At 38.0% G+C, this 17,470-nt stretch overlaps 1 protein-coding gene across 3 annotated transcripts in view; it reads right to left on the bottom strand.

The window, feature by feature from the left end:
* The window catches only part of LOC133123797 (androgen receptor-like), a 43,413-nt gene extending 33,582 nt beyond the window's left edge, over positions 1 to 9,831 (bottom strand). Inside the window, exon 1 of one of the 3 annotated variants that reach the window (XM_061234357.1) lies at positions 7,929 to 9,831. In XM_061234357.1, the coding sequence (XP_061090341.1) occupies positions 7,929 to 9,322 (1,394 nt within the window). In that variant the 5' untranslated portion in view covers positions 9,323 to 9,831. The remainder of the gene's footprint in view (positions 1 to 7,928) is intronic. The other 2 variants (XM_061234356.1, XM_061234358.1) reach the window with 2 other exon arrangements.
* Between the last annotated feature and the right edge of the window lie 7,639 nt (positions 9,832 to 17,470).

Below are 17,470 nucleotides of genomic sequence, written 5' to 3'. Positions count from 1 at the left end.
CATGCAGTGCCAAATGGTGAGGCACACTCCACATGTGAAGCAGTCATCACTTTTATTAGCTATTTGACCTTCATATTATATGGTCTATTTCACCCCATTCCGTCTATTTCACCCAATCTCTTGAAAACCAGTTAACCTTTTTTAATACTGTATGATATTTCAAATTTTCTAATTTGGTGGGATTAAACAGTAAACATGAAATAAACATAATGCTATGTTTTCAAAAGTCCTGCGTTGTGTGGAGTTAGCTTCACCCTCTGTATAGAATAAGAAAATAAGAACATATTCAACCATTTTTATTTTTATCTCAGATTTCTTTGTGGCGGATTCTGGTGGCACTTCCACATAAAGATGTCAAACTTTTCCTTTCCTATATGAGATGTTTCTCACAGATATTTATGGATATAAGGCTAGGCATTTTGGAAACCATAAGGTGAGACAAAGTGTCAAACGTTTTATTCTACAATAGTTTTTTTGTCAATTCAAACTGTTCTGGTCTCTTTGACCGCAAACATAAAAGCAGTCCTAAAATCTTAACGTAATAAGAGGGTTAGAAAAGGCATATGGTTTATTCTGTTTTATGTGCTGCCATTATCTCGCAGCCTAACACAATGGCATGGAAGCCATATTGAACCTCAAGCATCGTCCTTGACCATCTGAAACCGCTACAATACACTGAATCCGATAGCATAAAAGAGCTTTGTTTGAATTTGTTTTATTGACATTTATTCAACAAACAGGTTTAAATATGCCATTACCACTAATAGAATTCAATTTGCAGCCTACTACAAAAAGATATAAAGATGTATATAGCACTTCAGGGGAAACTCAGGTACAGTTTTAAAATAACTTCTACTACAAATGGCAATCGGCTACATCAGCGGGCTGCTGCCCGAGATGATGTTGGCTCAGTTACAGTGAGGAACGTTTGAACGTGAGTGGAGAGAAACATTTTCTGCTCTGTTAAACATCAGCCTGCTCTACTGTTTATTCAGAAGGCCACACAGAGGAGTATGCGTTCTCAACACTGCAGCAAGGCGCAAAAAAAAAAATCATCTGCATACCACATTCATATGCGTACCACACTTTGCTGCACTGATTACGCTTCATGACATCAAAATTGAATAATCACATTAATTCTCTTAACCCCTGTACTTAAGGACTCGATCAATCTAATAGCAACTCCGATGAGTAGCATCACTAATAAGGGAGCTATATCAGTACACTATAAGGGCACTATGTTAGTTTATAATAGCCCTGTAATAGAACAAGAGGTCCCTGCAATTTTACAACGATGATGCACAATTGAGACCACTTTTTAATATATATGGGTGTAGCAACCAGTTTATAATTGCCTTTTATCAACATAGGAGATCGCCGTATTATTGCATAAGGCTGCTGGGCACTATCAGAAAAAATGTTTCCAAACAGAACCCTGTGTTTCCATTGAAGACCCCTATCTAGTTAAAGGGTTTCATATCTAGCAAAATGGTTCTTTGGCTGGGAACTTTCACACTTCACATCTATGATATGTATGGGATTCCATAAAAAACTAAAAAAAAAGGTTCCTCTGTAGAGGGAAGCCAAAGAACCCTTTTCACTGAGAGTGTGCCAGTGTATATAGGCCCTGGATCAGTATAAGAGGTCTCTGCCTATGTTTATAAGGGTGATGCAGCTATAATGTATTTGTAAGGCTGTTGCAGCAGTGTAGAAGGGCCCTGTATCAATATCACGGCTCAGTACCTACAAGTAGCCACACTGCACTGTGCCAGATGAGCTGATTAGATATTCCCCCATATTCCTGTATTTGAGCGAAATTGGTAGCAGCAAGCTTTCGCTGCTCGCGAGCCTATTTGGGAGTTATTTCTCGAGATGGTAGGAATGCCTGGAATTATACAAGCTCCCTATCTCAGCAAAAAATATTTTTCATTTTCTAGGGGCCCTAAATGCTTGTTGTCAGCGAAATTCTCATTTGCAGCGTGCATTTTCATTTAATTTTTGCCCAATGGGAGAACAGGCAGCGAGCATGTTGTACATAATGGCTGATGAGAGGGCAGCTCCTCAGCGTGGCCCCAATAAGGCGAAAGTCTTTTTTTTCCCTCAGGCCCTGAGGAAGGGCTTGTGTGTAGTCCTTGTGAGAGGGCTATTAGTCCCATCTGTAACGAGGTAGTGCTGCCACAGCACCTTGGGGAAACTTTGTAATCGGTTGTTTTTTGCATGCAGCGTGACACCATAAACAAAATTATGTTGAACTTATTAACCTTGTTCCTTCTCTTTATTATCCTGTTATAAATCTATCTCAGTTGTTTCCAGAAGTTGCTAAAAAATAGGGATTATTTTGGTCACATCTGAAATTCATCTTCATGGCTCGCTATCTCACCCCCGCTGTGAAAACCACTACATCGACCACCCAGTCTCTCCTTAAATGAATCTGTCAAATGCAACCACTGCTACTTATTCCTTAAACCACCCTTAAACCATATAAACACAATATGCAGGGAATATGAACAGCTTGAAAGCAAATTTAAGGCACAACATAACATTACATTTCTTTGATGCTTCTGTCCAAGGCGATCAGTACATACTACTGTCATAGTATGCACTCAAGGGAACACATTAATACTGAACTGTACTGTGACACTTAACTATAACAATGTCAACATCTGCTACCCAGAGTGCGCTTACTGTGGATACATTTGTAGTACATAGCACATACTGTACATCCTTTATGGCGAATGCCACACTGAGATCGACTGATTTGTATTTGTGTCATTCAGTCTAACTCTCAAGAGTATGTTATTCTCTGCCCGTGCAGTTTTCATTTTGACTCTGAATACATTAATAGGAGCACTGGTACAGGGAGGGGGAAAACCCAAAAAGGCTGCAAATTCCCTTGTGTAAGAAATAAATTATCTAAACATAATAATAAACATAATAAACAAAGCAAAAATCTTTTACAGTAACACTGTAACAAATCATTATAATTGAAATATATTTAGCTAATTATCTGGATCATAATTTGTAATGATGGGTTGCTATCTTAATCTACTTCGATTTCTTACGCCCAAGTTCATAATCAGCCTTACAACACTTCAGATTAATGTTGGGAAAAAACATTTGTGGTGAAAACAATCTAAATGCAAATTGTGCATTTGCCTGTTTCTCTTGTGCATAAGGACCATCAGACCAAGAGTTTCCAAACTGTCTGACTGCAAAAGTGTACTCATGAACCAATCAAAACTTTTTACTCTCAACCGGTAGAGACATTATTGCTACATTATTCTGATATATTATTAGATTTTTGCGAAATCATTCACATTGTAGCTCACTAAAGATATGCATGCAACAGTGCAAGTTGGGAAAAATTTCAGTTGCACTGCACTGTGAGGAAGACACTTTGCAAGGTTGGGCCCTCCCCCGCTCTATGTTAAGCTGGTCCTGGCCACTTCAGTAGGAAAGCAAACTGGCAGTTAACGAGCCAACAATCTTGTCCATAAACTGGCTAGCAACACCAACCGGCCTTCTAAAAATAAAATGCTCGATGCTAACTTCTGTTAGCACTTTATTAGGAGAGGATTACTTTATTACTTTGGTGTACTTTTTTCTCAGATTAAATCTACAATGCAAAACGTAATCAAAATTTAGCAGACTTTGGCTTGCCCTTGGCTGGCACTGTGGCGCAGTACCATAAGTAGCACTGTTGTACTGTTACATTTCTGAGATGTAACAGCAGAGATGCATTTTGCTTTGTGGTTTGGGCTCCAGTACACACATTATGCAATACGAGGCAGACACATGGATAGTTACATGATTTCTCTTTGGGCTGAGATGTTGGAAGCATCCATAAATTATTATGAAAATTGAAATCCCAAAACTGTTTTGCAATTGATGCTGAAAGAACATGAGTTCTTATAGGGGAAGGGAAAGAATATAATGCACACAATGTAGTGCAAACTCCTTTGTGGTTTTTGTTTTGGCTCAACATAGCAGTGAGCTTGGATTTATGTCAGAATTGTACTGTCATAGTTAGCTTGACAGACAAACTGAAAACATATTTTGATTGGAAATAGGTTGCTATAGCTCATGCTGCCTAATGCTAACTAACTAACAATGACTAATAACTAGTAACAGTACAGTGGACTAAAGTTAACACAGCAAATAGCCTTACCACATGAAGTTCGCAAATGAATTACCTTTCTCTAGCCAGGATGCCTGTTTGTGCCTGTCTGTGCTGTATAGCATTGAGCTTTTTTTTTTACTGTTATACAAGCTTGGTTGTAATACAACTACCTAGCTTGTTGTCAAAGCACAAACTGGATAGAATAAGGCTATAATTTATCCAGCATGGGGTGTCTGCCTACTGACTAACAGGCTATTAAGTATGCTCGTAAAATATCCTGTTTTCTCAGAAGCAGTGCGGTATTCTAAGAAGCTAAGATACTGTAGGCCTAGGCCAGGGCTGCCCATCCTTGTTCCTGGAGGTCTACCATTCTGTAGGTTTCCTAATTTGGCACAGCTCAACCAGTTCTCTGTAAAATGTGGTGTGGTTTGTTAGGGTTGGAGTACAAACCTACTGGAGAGTAGATCACCAGGAACAGGGTCAGGCAGCCCTGGCCTATGCTTTACAGTTTGGGGACCTCACAGACATAATGTGAACCTTGAACACTATGGCAGTCTTATCATATTCCTGGGAAGAGAGACTCATTTTCTGAAGTTTATCATTATTGTACTTTTATCATCATTCTTTTACTTTTGTGACACAATTTGCTTAATTTGTTAGTTAGCTCCATTTATTTTACTGTTATGCTCTGCGAAGCATTTTGTGATTGTAGCTTTTGTCATTAAGTTAATAATATTAGTAATAATAATAATAATAATAATTCATATAATATTTTTTTAAATCTTTTTGCTGTAAATGAGTGTGTATTCTCATTCTTAACAGTCATTCACAGCAAAATACTGCATGGGATTCTCCGAAAATGGAACACTATACAGTGCATACAGCAGTCTACAAGAAAACAGATTCAGTCCAAATATGTCATTAAATGCAGGTAGTACCATGTGATGAACATGGTACTTTTCTTGCCATGAAACTAAAATACGGAAGTACAAATGAATTATTATAATAAATAAACTGCACCCTAGTCACATTTCTACATAATGTACTGAAGTCTGTTGAAGGAAGTATGATAAATTAAATCACTTACTTACTAATTTAAATACCATTCATTCCTTTTAAGGTGTTTAAAGTTTAGTTTAAATCATTATTTTTTGTAAAAGTACAATAATGGTGGATTTGTTTGGCCCCTCAAAAATAATCAATTGCACTGTTCTAGCATCCAGCTAACACAGAAGATAGCATCACATGAATAATCCCACCAAAATTAAGCAGTTCAGTTCAGTCAAAATGCAAATATGGACACATTTAGGGTGTACTATACGTTACAATTGTTCACATTGTACTAACTTTGGCCTGGATCAAACAGTGTAAATCAATCTGGATATGACCATCTGACAAATCAAAATTGAGTAAAATTATTGTTGAATTATTAATAATGAATAATGTTGCCTTTGTCCATTCATATTATCCCAAATTAAAATTCCACATTGGCAATTCACAGGAGAACATTGTGTTGGTTTAACAAGTGTGGCACCCACTCAACCAAACAAATAACAAACATCCGAGAAAAACGAATAGAAATAAATTCATTTCTAATTATTTCACTATTGATGCAAATAATTCAATATAATAGAACATAATATAATGTAAAAATTATGATCTCCAACCAATGAAACATCATTATCTTTCACAGGCATTGTACTTCAACTGTGTTTGAAATTGGATAAATTATGGTTTAAATGGTTGCATACGTTAAAGAAAGAATAGTGCAAAGGAAAGTGTGTGTGTGTGTGTGTGTGCTTGCCTGTGTGAAAATGTAGCTAGTAGTGCCCAGCATAAATCACTGTCTCGTTATAATGTTATATCTGCCTTGGAAAGAACTCTCAACTTTCAACAGTAAAAATATAGTCAGGGATGTACCACTAATCTTTCTTTCTCTTTCACTTTTTGACTTTTTCCTTGAACTTCACAAATATAGTTTGGTGAGACCAGCCATTGGCAAAATTCACTCACTAAAAGCTATACTTTATTGGCAAAATTAAGTTAATTAAAAATATTGGTTGAATTCAGGCCAAAGTGAGTTCACAGATTTCAATTTCTTGAGTAGCACCTTCCCCTTAAAATTTCAATTCAATTAAAGGGAAAGAGCATCTTTGATAGCCACATTATGCATATGCATTTTCTTTTGTTCAAAAAACATGAAAAACATGAAAACATGGTAGCAACTTTTAAATAAATAGCAATGTGGTCAGATTCACTGTCGTGTCACTATATTCTTACTTCAACAGAATTGTGTCCAATTGCTTGTGCCATGCAGCTACAGTATGACATTACTAAACCTTTGAGGGGAAAGACATTTTTTATTCAGTTCATAAAGCTAATTATGACATATTAGCAAAAATGTCATAACAGTCATTCAAAACAGTTTCCTTAATTGTATTCCTAAATTGTTTTTAGGGATTCACTCAATCAATTGACTTTGACAAAAAGGTACATGCAAGTACTACTTTGTTTAAACTAATGTTTCATATCATTTTGGTGATCGTTAAAATGGACCATTTTCTGGGAGAAAAACTGGACCTGCACTGAACTTAAATGCGGGTGAAGTTTAAAGAAAATGGTGAGTGAATCCAGTCCTTATTCAAATAGCATGTTTATGTTTTTTCTTTGCTCCAAAAACTATACATTTAGTTTTACATAAAAATAAGACAATGTTAGGCCTATTTGAAGGTCAATGCAATAGCTTGCGGGTCTACACTGGTGATCCCCACCCACAATCTGTCGTTTCTAGGCAGCGGCCACTCTAATTATGTGTTGCAGTGACTATAAAATCCTCGCAACCTATCTGACCGTAAATAGGAGAGGGCGCAAGTGCAGGTGTAGGTCTCTGGTAACGGTGAATTACCTTGAGAAATAAATCTGAATCTTATTTTGACAGTGGTTGTGTTGCTCTCTTTTTCCGGTAGAATAAGCAAAGGCTTAAGTGCGAATTCTGGACAAATTGATCATTTTGTCGAATGTCTGTTTCGTTTTATCGCAGCATAGGCTGACTGAAGATCGAATTGAGAATTTAGACGCTATAAATTTGCTCATGCTAAGCATTGGCTACCATTAAATGTGCATGGAAAAGTCTACAAATTATGCGTTAACCCACTTTTAGTTTAGATTATGTAAGCTTTTAAGGAAGTATACATTGGACCCACGGGTTGTTTTGATATGTATATTTGTACAGATCATTTGACTGTTCGGCATTCCGCTACTTTTCTCCATATCGTATGTATTTTTCTATGTAGGCAAATTAATGTACGCATCTATCAGTAGTAGTAGTAGTAGTAGTAGTAGTAGTAGTAATATTGAGCAGGGGTTTCTACTACGTAGTATGTACAGTAGGCCTAAATGTATTAATATTACCCAGAAAAAAAATAATAAACAGCCTAATATCACACACAACAATCTGAATTGTGATTTAAGTCGTATAGCTGTACAGCGCTTTACTGTAACTTCTAAGGTATGGGCTATTGTCTTTATAGGGTGCAATGTTACGAATGATGTAACTCACAAGTCTGTTTTGTACCCGTGCTACAAATTATGAGGACATATGAAGCAAGTTGAAAGGCGTGCACAGCTATGGTGTAAAATTAAGTTAGCAAGTAAGCAAATCTATCACTTTATAAATTAACAGATAATTTGAGGTGGCTCAACGTAAGTAAATTCTGCTTAACCTACACAATAACAATTGCACCAGGTTTACATTCATTGTTTTAATTATTTAGCGAGAAGGTAACAAGACGAATGGAAAAATGCTTACCTGACGTCTGGGTATGGTCCACTCAGACGGTCTCTTAGTTCGTTTTTCAAGGAACCAGGGTAGGGTATCCGGGCGAGGTTATTTGGGTACCCCTGTTCGAGATATGATCCTTCCCTTATTGAGACAACACCTCTTTTTCCATATTCAAATGGATTAAAAATGAACTGGTTGTATGGTCCGACCCTGTTCTGATGTACACAATGTCTAGGAGGTGCGGACGGTGTGCTGCAGCTTTCATTGTACCTGTACTGCAAACCCCATTCCCGTTCAGATGCAATTTTTCCCACTTCTGATTTAATTGTGGCATCATGCTGGACATTTTTCTGAATACCAGGTGAGTTGTACAACATCTGAGAAAAATCGCTTTCTGGTTCCAATCTAACCGGAACGTTTTGACTGTAGTGCGGTGGGTTCACTGGCAACAGTTGGTCGAACTGAGAGTAGACAGAAGAGGAGTGTGCACCATCCATATTCATGCACTTTTCAGAGTCCTTCTGACCCATCTGCGCACACAACCCTGCCTGCATATCCCATTTAGCATCGCTAACGCTGGTGTGTCGTGGGGGTGCTGTCTGAATCGGCAAGTCATTTACACGGTTCGTCCTAAACATTTCCCCACGTTCGTACTGTGTCGATGTCCCTTCGCGTGCACTCTGACATTTACAGTCTCTTACCAAGGCATTCAGCCCGACACCAGTACACCCATGTGAAGGTTCAAATAAGTAGATGCCTTGTCTTGTGTCACATTCGGCAGACGGTATGTGGTTTGAGCCGAGGTCATTCATGTCATTAAGATCTAAATTCAAGCCCAGTGATACGGACACGGCGTTGCACAATTCGCGCGCAGTTTCCGAAATGGTAGTTGCTTGTGGTTCCGAGCTGCTTTCTCCTGGGCAGGTTTCACTTCGAGATGCTGTCTCCCTTTGTTGGGACGTGCAAGCCAGGGAGGACTTTTGTCCCGAATCGCAGCCGCTAGAGCCCGGTAAGAGAGGACCGCTCGCTCTTACCCGTTGGTTGTCTGACTGGAGTTTGCTAGTACTCTCGTCTCCAATATCCAATGAGCTTTGAGAAAAAATACCAAGTCTCGCTTCAGCGTCGGACTGTCTGGAAAAATAAGCGATGTCGTCTTCGTTTGTCCCAGTGTCCAAATTACGATGGCTCCCGTAAAATAGGCCGAGTCCTTTGCAGGGCGGTTGCTTGTTCTCCTGACGCATTTCATAGATATGTCTGTTTTGTAAAAAACCGTACTTTGTATTTGGAAATTCTAAGCTCCTGGAGACAGCGCCGTGACTCTGAAATGCCACTTGAAGGCTTTGGAAAACGTTTTGGTAAGGTCCGGGAAAAACGGCGTTTGTGGCATCTGAAACTCCTGCTAACCCAACTGGAATCTCCATGGTAATGTATAATCCGGTAAAGCAACGTAGCCTGTTGTACAATTTGCAACGTTCTGTTGGCGAATGCAACCGTGATACAATCCGTATGTTAACTTATGCGTGACTTATTTTATTTGCTAAGTATTTCGAATACTGAGTCCAATATAAAGAAAAAAAAATATGCGCAGACTATGCTCGTGAAGTGAGACTCCGCCGATAAATCATAGCAGGAAATGAAGGCAACATGACCCGTTGTTTATATGCGTCGAAAGAATAGGTAACTTTTGCTTCCATTCAACCCAATCTCTTTCAAAAGGAAAACATGACGTCGAGTTATTGAATACACCGAAATCGTATCAGTTCGTCACAATAGCTATAGCTTATTTTAATCGATTGGATATTTTCTGAAATACGCTCACCGCTCACAAGGTCGAAACCGAGCTGTCCAGTTCAGAGCACACCTCTCTAAACTGTCGCAAGTGTAATGTCGCTGTTGTTGTGGGATTTTTTTTCTACGCTTTGACAGCGAGCTGCGGAAGACGTAACAAGCGTGGAGACTAGGGAGTAAAGAGGCTGTGGCTTCTAAAAGGTGAACACACTGTAGCCTACGCCTACTTTCACATCATGAATCCGTTTTATTCCTTTTAATTTCCGAAAAGTTACACAAAGCAATAACCCATCATCTTGTGGCCAACTACGTGTGACGTACGTAATATACAGAACGTATCTTTCTGAAAGCTACATTTGAAAGCCCACTTTTTTTGCTCCCGCTACAAAAGTAAGCATTCCCCTGGCAAGGAAGCGCATAATCTTATTTGAATGGTGTAGTAAAATATACCACAAGGCTACATGCTAGATATTTACTGCAGAGGAAAGGGAAGATTGGTATTTTTTAAATGTTTTGGCCATAATAGTCTTTGGTGGAAGTTATAAGACATTTGTTGACTAAATGTCTTATTTGGAAGCACTGCGTGAATTCCAATTATCCCCATTCCTGGCCATGGGGATAACGGGGTTACTCTTCTTCATAGAGATTCGTTTCTGACTGACATCACATCTGCTCGCTTAGCACGCGCTTGCAAGCCAGACGGCCTTGACTTTACAGTTATGTGGCCCTGCATTTACTGATTTGCAGTGCTTTGTAGTCATTGGTTTCTCAATGTGTTTTTTTATGTCCCGAAAGTTAAGTAGACTTGTTCCTTGTGTTAAACAAGAGGGACATTTGTATGTACGTATGTATGAATGCATGTATGTAACTTCTCAGCGACAAAAAAAGTTATCAATGTACTATATGCAATTTAAGTGTGTGTCACTGTTTAATTTCATTGTTTTACTGGAACGGATAAAAAGGGAGAAATAAATTCTTAGGTATTACTGTAACATTGTTATTCAGCATAACCTCAGCATAACCTAAAATTGCATTTTGAGGTAAAAAGCAGAGACTTGTTGGCTAATCTAATCCAACAAATATGTATTACAAGAAATAAGAATTGTATTCTGATTATATGAAGGCAGCTATCTAATCAAAAGTGAAATGCTGATCCTTGCCTTTTTTTTTCATTCAAGGTACAGTAACTTGCATAACTAGCTTGAACGTGCACTCTTAGTTTTCACAGATAGGTGATACATTTTCAGGAAAAATGTGGAAAAATATTGGATTAGTAGATATCAGGCTTCTGTGGCTAGTTGTGTTGATGAATGATGCCTTGCCAAGGCAGAGAGCTCTTGTAATTGAATGTCTGGCCTACAATAGCTTCAGGAAAATTGATACACTGCTTGGCAACGGCGTGTACACGATTTGAAAAGTCCACGTGTGCACATTTTGTGTAAGTCCATACGGAGGTTAGCAATACAAACCACAGATTTAATCTGGTACAGCAGGCTCAATTATCTCAGAGAACATCCGAAAGTCAAAGCTAACGTCATAAGCACTATTCCCCTATAACAATGACATGGGCACTGATAGGGCTAGCATTGAGACATATACAGGAATGCATAGAGACAAAAGGAAAATATTGTCAACTGTCACACGGTGTCCCCTCGCCTTGAAATTTAGCCAGGAACTAATATGGGAGTGTTACGATCCCTTTTTCATAATTGAACATACAATTACAAATGTATTGGCTGAAAGGAGAGGAGTCCCAGATGACTGACAGGTCAAGTGACAAATTATGACAAAGGGGCTGGCTCAGGTGGATCACATGCTTTTATAGTTGGTGAAAGATGAAACCAAGGAGCCAGCACTGTATGCCTGGGCATAGCCTTCCAAAGCAAAGGCTAAATTCCATCTTTGACATTTCAATGTCTGTGGCCCTTTTATACAGGCTCATATTCCATATTCCCTGTTCCAGTATATGTATGAAAATATTATGATTAAAAGATGATGACAGAAACTTGGTCTAACAAAAAAGTGGAACAGAAATAGATGCATGGGATCTGTTTATTAAGCACTAGTTATATCAATATATTTTTCAGTTTTGTTTAAATCATAACTATACAATTCATTGCAACTTCGTGTAAAATCTAATGTATGCAGCAGTCACGATGCCCTTAGCATAGCAACAGTCACGGCTTATATGTAGTATGCTTGCATGTGTTAATTGATGTGGACCTAGCTTGGTCTAGATAATTTTCTAAGCAATGTAATTTCCTGAAAAATAGACACACTCCTTTGAAACAGCTGATATTTAAACATTAAACTTATAACACACACTATAAAACCTATAAAATCCTTCCCAGCTTCCAATCATCACATGGCTTTTAACACACACACACACACACACACACACACGATTGTGTCAGACACACACACACGCGGTTGTGTCACACACACACACAAGAAGTCCATAAAGAAGTGATATAAATAATTACATTCCAGTCTGATCCTTTTCCTGTTGAAAAGAAAATTTTCTTTCAAGGTCATCTTCCGCATGTAGGCAAAATGCTATCATGTTTTCTACAGTCATCTGTGTTTGGGTTCCTTTGGTTGTGAAGGCATTACTTTGAATTCTGACTATAAAAAAGTATTTTGACTAACAGTATACAGTGAGCAAGGAATGAAGTGAAAGATCATATCAACCATCCAATCAATCCATTTTCCAATAACAAATCACAATAATACAAATCACAGGCCAATAGCAGACTAGTCATAAGAAGTTAAATCAAGGGGTAATCATTTATAGGTTAATTGATTGCGATGACATTTCCTTCATATTTCTGTTTCATACAATGTCAATTTACTCTGCATTTTCCAGAGAAGAGTGCCGTTCTTAAGCCACATATGCTTCAGTGTGCATTTTGAAGTGTAAAATATGGCTTGAGACTAGACCCAGGTCATTGTATTTATTTTATTGATACATAATTGTGATATCCTATACTGTATATAAGTATAAATGAATAGCTGTTCAAAATGCAAATAGCTGTTCATTGACTGACTGTCTTATTTCTGTCAGATATTGATGCATCATTAGCAAAACCAAGGCTGCAAAAAAATATTCTATCACAAATGAACATTGGTTCTTGGTATTGAGCATGATGCTGAGGTAATAAACTACAAAAATTCAAATCATGTGGAATGTGAAAACTGAGTTTTCAATTTACTGTAGCATTGCAATACCAAACACATATTTCTTGTCCCGCCTTGGACCGAACAATGAATGATTGCTTTGATTCCCAAGAAAAATAAATAAGCAAATAACACAAAAGGCCAATGAAAAATACCCCTGCAAATACAGTGCATGTGCACATGTGTAGTATTAATGGTGCATGTGAGTATGTCCTTGTATTTATGTCCATGATGTAGTCTTGCTGCAGGCCAGCACAGGAAGTCCTGAATAAAAACAGCTGAAAACGTGAGGCCTGTTTTCAATCAACAATTGTCCTTACGACTCTGAGTCATAGTGTCTCTGAGTTTTTGTAAAGGCAGCTCATCTTATTTTGTTTGTATCACTTGCATATAATTATGAAAGGAACAAGTGCAGATTGAATGACGATCTGAACTATTATCTCTGCCCTATAGGCATGCCTAATGTACATACTGTACTGTATGTCACATAGTTGTTTTTTTTTGTTGTTATTGTTGTTGTTGTTAGTTTTTTTTGTCTTTGCTCTGTCTGAGAATTGACACAGCATTTAAAAATATTCCTTTGGGCCTTACACATTGTCGAATTTGTTATTTTTGTGTCTAAATCTGGGCTAATCAAATGAAAAATAATCGTACAGCATCCAAAATGGCACTGTTAAAGACATCATTAGGTAGCTACCTGTAACATTATTTAACTTTCATGTTACCCACATGGAAACAATGGCTCTATAAAGTGTCCTGGAAACACTGCCATCCCTGAGAAGTTTCCAGATTTTGTTTTGCAGTCATCATGACCTACATGCTCATGAAATATGCGTGGGGGCACTGAATGCGATGTGATAAATGTGTGTTTGTTTTTTAAACTGCTTGTTTTCACTTCTCACATTTAATACTGCTACCTACAAATGTGCAGTTTGCTGGGCCAAAAGAGAGACTTGCTGCTTCTGTGAATACCCAAATGCTGAAATACAGAATTAAACATCAGTTTAATATATGTCAAAGCAATTTAATGTGCATTGTAAATAGCGTAAAATGTTTTAACAGTAATTTCCTAAAACGCTGTGTAGTGTATAGAAAGATGTTGTTAATTAGTATTTTGCAAACTACCTCAAGCACTCCCTTGACCCATTTTAAAGTTTCGTCACACATTAAGATTCTTGTGTTGTTTTCCAAAAATTGAGTTGAGGTTCCTTTTAGCTATTTTTCTGTGGTGTATCCAGACATTTTTATTGAAAGCATCTGAATGAAACCCGCCATGAATTACAGTTTTTTTATATCTTGAAGTTTTGTGCAGGTATTGTGACAAATGAGATAGGCCTCAACTGCAGTTTGAGATTATAAATTAAATATAAACTGACTTAGACATGCTACTTATGCTTCCATTATTAAAATATAATACAGGCACTTTTTATGGATTTAATCTTTTCAGATGGTTGCAATTTATCTTGCTTAAGGATTACATATATTCCGTGATGTTCTGTGTTGCAAACAAAACAGTGAAACAAAGATGTTAAAACCAATGTGGTTACAACCATTATTTGACAAAATCCTTAAAAACTGTTAAAAGCTTTTATCCGTTTCTTCTTTCTTTGTGAGCTACTCCTCATGCTAATTAGCTGTACAGTAACCAACAGAATAGTTGTTGTCATACCTTGTCACTTTGATATAAGGGATGCCTGTCCATTGTGTTGTCATTAGCCTTCTTAACAAGCAATCTGAACTAGTAGTAAATCTTTTAATGAGTTGTGCAAAGCTTTGTGTTCAGATGTAGTCAATGGTGATGGCCAATGGTAGTCAGAGTTCATTTCAACACTTTTTTTATATGGTAACCACCATTAAACACTTTCTAAAATGTTGACTACACTTCAAAAAATTGTTCAGTGGCCTTGCAAATATTATGACAAAGGGGCTGGCTAGTAACTAGTAAAAAATAATTTAATCTCAGTAAAATTAATGAATAACACTGAAGTGATTATTTGAGTTGGTTTGAGATTGTTTTCTTATGTAATGTTTATTTTATGTAAAATAAATTAGGATTTGACCAACAAATCACGTTGCTTTAATATTATTTATACACCTTAATGAAGTGGTAATCTATGATTTTCTTCATGAACAAATACCATATTTGAGACATTTTCCCACTGGCATTTCTCTAGCAATGACTAGTGAGACCATTTGTGTTGTTTAATTTCATTTCTATTTATTCAAATTTAAGTTAGTGGATGGCCTGCCATTCCCACCCTGTACGCACAGAAACCTCGCAAACCTATGGAAGAAACAATTGTGCAGTGCAGAGATGTGAAGCTTGTGTGACACTTCCGACAGTGACGCAGGAGAATTTAAGCAGGATAAAAGAGGAGGAGGAGTTCCAGCACAGATGTCTTTGTTTGCAGTCACTTTACAACACTGGATGAAAGTACAAGTGACCAAAAAAGGAAACCAATGTGGCAAGCCACGCCGCTGTGTTGTGGAGCATGTCTTCCTGTCACGGGGAACTATGGGAAATGAAGTGGAGAATACACCTGTTATGACAACCAGTCATCATGGGTGGTCGCTAAATCCACCAAAATAGACCAAGTGTACTATTTTATTTAATAAGACAATTATTTGTCATTCCAAATCAAGATTATTCATCCTGGAGAACAATAAGTTGACATCCACTGCTGTCCTAGCACCACCCACTTTCCTAGAGTTGTGGCACAGCAAGATTCAAACAGATATTGAAAAATAAATGTTGTTACATTTGCTGTTAATGGTGTTGTAAAGTGTTAGGGTAGTAAAGTGTGCTGTATGTTAGTGTACAGTACTGTAGCAGTAACGTCAGTATAGATAGTTATTGAGTTAAGGGTGAATTCACACCAAGCGAGTTTGCTTTGTGTGGGAAGGACCCACTTGCATGCGCACATCCAGTGTAACAGCCTAGGGCCTTCCACTTATTATAAGTACTCACAGCCCTGGTTCGCCCAATTCGGCTGGCTCAGACTTTGGATCCTACCCAGACTTTGGATGTGCCCCTGTAGAGACATGCCTGCTTGTAGATGGGTACTTGGCAGAGAATTACCTGCCATCCCAAGGCCAAGAGTGGAAGGTTGTTTGGGTTTACTCAATAACGTCCTGCTTTTGATCAATAGACAAAAGTGTAATTCAGGAGTGTCTGTGAGAAAAATGTTACATTTAATCTTTCATTTGGAGCATTCGTACCTCTGAGGTTCCAGGTCTTTTGTATCTGCATAATGTAATCAGTATGGCATGTGAGAGGGTTGGCCCTCTGACTTTCATAACCAGACAGGTCAAACAAGAACTGCAGCACTCTGCGTAAAGAAAGATTAATATCAATAGTTATGGCGTTATAATGATGACGTTAATCATTATTACTATTCTGGCATTTCTTTAGATTTATATAAAATACATTGAAATAGTTCAGTCAAGCTGCAGGCATAAAATCCAACCCTATAAAATAATTTGAATACTATAGTGTTTGCATGGTAAATACCCGTTTGTTTTATATGTATTCAGTTACAGCAAAGGGTTGTCCTATGTTTGTGTCTTTTGTCCACCCTCTCTTACCGTAGTCCTTTCATTCATTCATTAGTTTCACCTGTTTCTCGTTACCTGTTCTCTGCACTCGCACCCGTTTTTCATTTCAGTTCATTTGTGTATTTATGCCCTTCTGTTACCCTTGTTTCTTTGCCAGATTATAATGTGCTTGTCTGATTCTTTCCAGCGACTATCTGTTCTTTGCTTTGACCCATTTTTTACCCAGACCTCTGGTTTTTTAATATTCCTTCTGTCTTGGTTTTGATTTGTCTGTTCTGTTCCGAACTTTGATTGGACTTTTGTTTTTTGACTCCTGGATCACCCTGTGTACTTGTCAGATTGCCTTAGTGTGTTTAAGCCCTTGCCTGTGACATCGACCACGTCGATTACCTCTGCTGTACCCGTCTGCCTGCGATTGACTGCCAGTCTGGTCTGCCCTGAACTGAATAAACGCATCTACTCTGCTTACTTCCTGGTTGCACTTGGTTCGTCTGTTCCGAAACCCGACAGCACGTGCCAAGTGGGTCCAGTGCTGGGAGTTTGCAAAATGGCCAAGTGGTTGTAAACAGCTGAGATATCACTACTTATCATTGCAGTGCTAAAATGATTCATCCACTCAGGTTATTGCTCAATCAATGAAATTGATTAATTCCTGGCAGGCATCTCACCGTTAAGATGACATTCCAAACCTTTCTGAGTAAATTAATGATGGCTGTATAACATTTTCATAACCAGATAGATAAAGATACTCTAGATGATTCCCAGCCTTAAGCCCAAGACTGGACAATCCCATGGAACACTGTATAGCAGTGGTCCTCACTCCTGGTCCTGGAAAGCTGCAGAGTATGCTGGCTTCTTTTTCTTCCTTGCACTAATAACAGGTGAGACAGATAGAACACAGATAGAATAAAAACCAGAAAATCCCCCCCCCCCCTGTTGTGGCATATTGCCTGCAATGGAATTTATTTCATGTTAAATTTGTATTCGCGATTTTTTTTTCTCCTGAGATTTAGCTTCAAGAATTAAAATGTGTGTGTACAATGACGTAC

Source organism: Conger conger, chromosome 3, assembly GCF_963514075.1.
Source record: "Conger conger chromosome 3, fConCon1.1, whole genome shotgun sequence".
NCBI classification, from domain to species: Eukaryota; Metazoa; Chordata; class Actinopteri; order Anguilliformes; family Congridae; genus Conger; species Conger conger.
Note: the sequence above shows the minus strand (reverse complement) of the source record. Positions and strands in the feature narration are given on the sequence as shown.